This window comes from Limulus polyphemus, unplaced genomic scaffold, assembly GCF_000517525.1.
Source record: "Limulus polyphemus unplaced genomic scaffold, Limulus_polyphemus-2.1.2 Scaffold8498, whole genome shotgun sequence".
NCBI lineage: Eukaryota > Metazoa > Arthropoda > Merostomata > Xiphosura > Limulidae > Limulus > Limulus polyphemus.
In genome coordinates this window covers 21,711-26,728 of record NW_013674108.1, presented here as the reverse complement: position 1 = coordinate 26,728, position 5,018 = coordinate 21,711, and the positions used below count along the sequence as shown (strand labels likewise).

The 5,018-nt window shown below is 31.1% G+C and overlaps 1 protein-coding gene across 1 annotated transcript in view; it reads left to right on the top strand.

The window, feature by feature from the left end:
• The window catches only part of LOC106475387 (vacuolar protein sorting-associated protein 37A-like), a gene marked incomplete at its 5' end in the record, with an annotated part of 18,656 nt that overhangs the window by 5,307 nt on the left and 8,331 nt on the right, over window positions 1-5,018 (top strand). Inside the window, 4 exons of the mRNA XM_022379503.1 lie at window positions 444-489; window positions 1,670-1,725; window positions 2,713-2,790; window positions 2,874-2,998. Coding sequence (XP_022235211.1) covers window positions 444-489; window positions 1,670-1,725; window positions 2,713-2,790; window positions 2,874-2,998 — 305 coding nt within the window. The remainder of the gene's footprint in view (window positions 1-443; window positions 490-1,669; window positions 1,726-2,712; window positions 2,791-2,873; window positions 2,999-5,018) is intronic.

Genomic DNA, 5,018 nt, shown 5'->3' with positions numbered 1-5,018 from the left:
TTAATACAGGTTATAAAGAGATCAAAATGTGGACTTTTCTTCTTCATGAGAAACAAGAATAACATAGTTTTAATACAGGTTATAAAGAGATCAAAATGTGGACTTTTCTTCTTCATGAGAAACAAGAATAACATAGTTTTAATACAGGTTATAAAGAGATCAAAATGTGGACTTTTCTTCTTCATGAGAAACAAGAATAACATAGTTTTAATACAGGTTATAAAGAATTCCAAACTAAGGAAGTCCACATTTTATAAGTTTTAACAGAGCTAGAACATCTGACTTAGCATTTAGTTCAGCTAAACCGATAAGCTTAACAAATATAAAATTCATTATGTTACTAGACTTACCAAGCTTGAGGTTCATGTAAAAGTTTAATGAAATTGTGTTTGGTTTTTGTACATTTGTTAAAGTAAAAAAAGAAATTTAATTTTTTCAAATAGAGTACAGCCACCATATTTAACCAGCTCAGGACTGTCTGTGTCTCAGGTAAGCCAGCAGCTTGAATATCTTAAAATAAAGCACATTAATCTTGATTTAACACACAGTTAGGAAGTTAACCTTGATTTAACACACAGTTAAGGAAGTTAACCTTGATTTAACACACAGTTAGGGAAGTTAACCTTGATTTATCACACAGTTGGGGAAGTTAACCTTGATTTAACACACAGTTGGGGAAGTTAACCTTGATTTAACACACAGTTGGGGAAGTTAACCTTGATTTAACACACAGTTGGGGAAGTTAACCTTGATTTAACACACAGTTAGGGAAGTTAACCTTGATTTAACACACAGTTAGGGAAGTTAACCTTGATTTATCACACAGTTGGGGAAGTTAACCTTGATTTAACACACAGTTGGGGAAGTTAACCTTGATTTAACACACAGTTGGGTAAATTAACCTTGATTTAACACACAGTTAGGAAAGTTAACCTTGATTTAACACACAGCTGGGGAAGTTAACCTTGATTTAACACTGAAGTGATTTTTTTTTATTGATGCTTAATAAGTTATTTTTGTAGTCTTTAGTAATATTTGTCCTTTTATGTTTAATATTAGAAAGTAAACAAAGTTTAAGTAAAACTTCTAATGTATGTGAAAGTGTTCATCTATTTCCATTTGTGAAAGTAAACAAAGTTTAAGTAAAACTTCTAATGTATGTGAAAGTGTTCATCTATTTCCATTTGAGAACCTGTGTTTTGTATTGACAAAACTTTTAAATCTAGGATTTGAAACTCCAACCATCAACTATATGTAAGTAGATTGAATACTTTCAAGTGTACATTTTTCTATATAGATTTTGTTCTATAAAAATATTTTTATGTTATATAGTTTCTCTATAAAAAAATATGAATGTGTATATGAACATGCAGGGAGCATCACAGTGAAGTCTGAACATAAACACAATCAAAACAGGAAGTATTGTGACAGAACTGTTCACAGAGTGATGGTTGTGTTGGATTTATATTCTTTTAATTTGCTGTTTTTATATAGGATACCATTACAGATTGCTTTTTCTTGTATAAGATACCTGGCTTTAAAATTTGCAGTTTTTTGTAGGATACCTCTTCTTTGCAGTTATTTTTTTTACAGGTTGTCTTTCTTTAGAAATATTGATGTTTTTATTATTGGAGGATGTTTGTCTTTACAAATTGCTATTTTCTTACAGGATACCTGTTCTTACATGTTGAATGATTGTATCTTTCCAGTACTGAAGGAGTTAAGGTTTGTGGTGATTCAATATCTTGAAACACTTCTCTCATTTGTCTTTATGACAAACAATTAATAGTCATTAAAACACATTAAAAACTCAGCACATTAAAACACATTGCAAAAATTAATACATAACTCATGTGTATTTTTAAGAGATAAAGTATTTTTTGAGAGTGAGACTTGTTAAGTAACTGTAATTGTTTGTATTCACTTAGTCGTATGAACAGTGTACACTGCAGATGAAAGCAGCAAGTTTACTGCAGATATGGAAACTTGTGTGTAAGGATTGATTTATGAATTTCTTAACACTGAAAACGTGCTTCAGCTGGTTTCATTTACACACACTAGGTGTTAAGTGTAAAGAAACTCTCAACCTAAAGTAACCTTTTGGCTAATAACAGAACAAGAAAAGTAATTATAATATACATAACCATAGTACAGCATATGTTAACTTATTTCTCACAGTAATTCCAAGTTATAAACTTAGTTTGTTTCAAGTATTATAATTAGAAATTGAGATTAAACTATTGTTTGAAGCACAACGTTATTTAAAAGTTATTTATAGAAAAAATCGTGGAACTTTTCTCCAAAAGTACTTTTCATTCCACTAATTTTCCAGATATGATATCTGGTTCTGGTGTTTAAGTCTTTACAATGTTGTCAAATTAAACAAATCTTCCATAAAATATTGTTTTAAAAGTTAAAGATCTGAGAATAAAGAGGAACTAAATTGTCAACCTAATATTTTTTGTATTGTTTAGTGTATGTTTATGTACAACTACTACTATGTTTATGTTACTACTACAAAAAGTTAATACACCATTTCATAACAACAAATCTTATGCTAATCCCAAGTTTTGCTGCTACTTTTTGAATTTTGTTAAAACCTGATAAATCTTACTGTAGATTCTGTTATTTATATAGATATTTAGAAGTTATTTACTATTAAAAATAACTTAAGAATTTTGGTTCAGTTATTTAAGTGCTTGTGTTTATTAGTATTCCTGAACTTGAAAACCTGAAAGATGAAAAGAGTTTGGACAACTATCTTGAAGACCTTCCAGAAGTTAAACAGATGTATGATCTGCGATTCTGTTATTTATATAGATATTTAGAAGTTATTTACTATTAACAGTTATTTAAGTGCATGTGTTTATTAGTATTCCTGAACTTGAAAACCTGAAAGATGAAAAGAGTTTGGACAACTATCTTGAAGACCTTCCAGAAGTTAAACAGATGTATGATCTGCGATATCAACTCGTACAACAAAACAAAGAATTAGCTAGTAAGTAGATTAATGATAAATTATTTTCAAAATACACGATTTCTTTTATAAAACCAGAGGTAACAGTAAAAGGGCTCTGATGCTAATTTGATATTTTTAATTGAAACAAAAATATAATTATTTCTGTATATAAAACTTTAAAGACTGTAGTGTTAGAAGATACATGTTATCTTCCGAAATGCTACTCATCTCCACACACAGACAGCTAGCTTACCTGTGAATCTGCCCTAGAGATTTGGATGCCACTAACCTTTAGACAACTCTTTCCAAACTTATGAGATTTCTTGAGATTTGTGCTACTGTATAATAATGTTATTATGCAGCAACAGTCCTCCACCATTACAACAGAAGTTACTGAAACCCCTGTGGAGGAGAATGAAGTAGAAGTCCAGTTGATCTGTCCACTTCAGCCACCAAATGTTTCACAACCAAACTAAAACTATAGGGTTATGTAAAAGACAAGTTGTACCCAAGAAGTCCAGTTGATCTGCCCACTTCAGCCACCAAATGTTTCACAACCAAACTACAAACTATAGAGTTATGTAAAAGACAAGTTGTACCCAAGAGGTCCAGTTGATATGGCCACTTCAGCCACCAAATGTTTCACAACCAAACTACAAACTATAGGGTTATGTAAAAGACAAGTTGTACCCAAGAGGTCCAGTTGATCTGGCCACTTCAGCCACCAAATGTTTCACAACCAAAGTATAAACTATAGGGTTATGTAAAAAACAAGTTGTACCCAAGAGGTCCAGTTGATCTGGCCACTTCAGCCACCAAATGTTTCACAACCAAACTACAAACTATAGGGTTATGTAAAAGACAAGTTGTACCTAAGAGGTCCAGTTGATATGGCTGCCTCATTAATCAGCTGATTTAAATAGTACTCAGTGGTACACGAAAAAGTTTCTATTGTACACCACTGACCTTACACCCTGATTTAAATAGTACTCAATGGCACATGAAAAGGTTTTTGTTGTACATCACTGACTTTACACCCTGATTTAAACAGCTTTCAGTGGTACATGAAAAAGTTTCTGTTGTACATCACTGACTTTACACCCTGATTTAAACAGCCTTCAGTGGTACATGAAAAAGTTTCTGTTGTACATCACTGACTTTACACCCTGATTTAAACAGCATTCAGTGGTACATGAAAAAGTTTCTGTTGTACATCACTGACTTTACACCCTGATTTAAACAGCCTTCAGTGGTACATGAAAAAGTTTCTGTTGTACATCACTGACTTTACACCCTGATTTAAACAGCATTCAGTGGCAACGTTCAAACTTGCACACATTCAAGATGGCAGTGCTAACTACCTAATGAGAAGAGGAATTCCATCATGTATCTTGAGCTTTCAATCTCTGGAGCTATTCTGGAAATAAATCATTTACTTTTTAGTCTCTTTATAACCTGTATTATGACCTTTATAACCTGTAATATAACCTTTATAAAAACTGTTATTTTTAGTGAAGTCTCTTTATAACCTGTATTGAAACTATGTTATGTTTAGTGAAGTCTCTTTATAACCTGTATTAAAACTATGTTATGTTTAGTGAAGTCTCTTTATAACCTGTATTAAAACTATGTTATGTTTAGTGAAGTCTCTTTATAACCTGTATTAAAACTGTTATTTTTAGTGATGTCTCTTTATAACCTGTATTAAAACTATGTTATGTTTAGTGAAGTCTCTTTATAACCTGTATTAAAACTGTTATTTTTAGTGAAGTCTCTTTATAACCTGTATTAAAACTATGTTATGTTTAGTGAAGTCTCTTTATAACCTGTATTATGACCTTTATAACCTGTAATATAACCTTTATAAAAACTGTTATTTTTAGTGAAGTCTCTTTATAACCTGTATTAAAACTATGTTATGTTTAGTGAAGTCTCTTTATAACCTGTATTAAAACTATGTTATGTTTGGTGAAGTGAGTTAAACTAATCAGTTTAGCTCAACTAAACACTAATCACATGATCTAGCTCTGTTTAAAACTTATAAATGTGGACTTCCTTA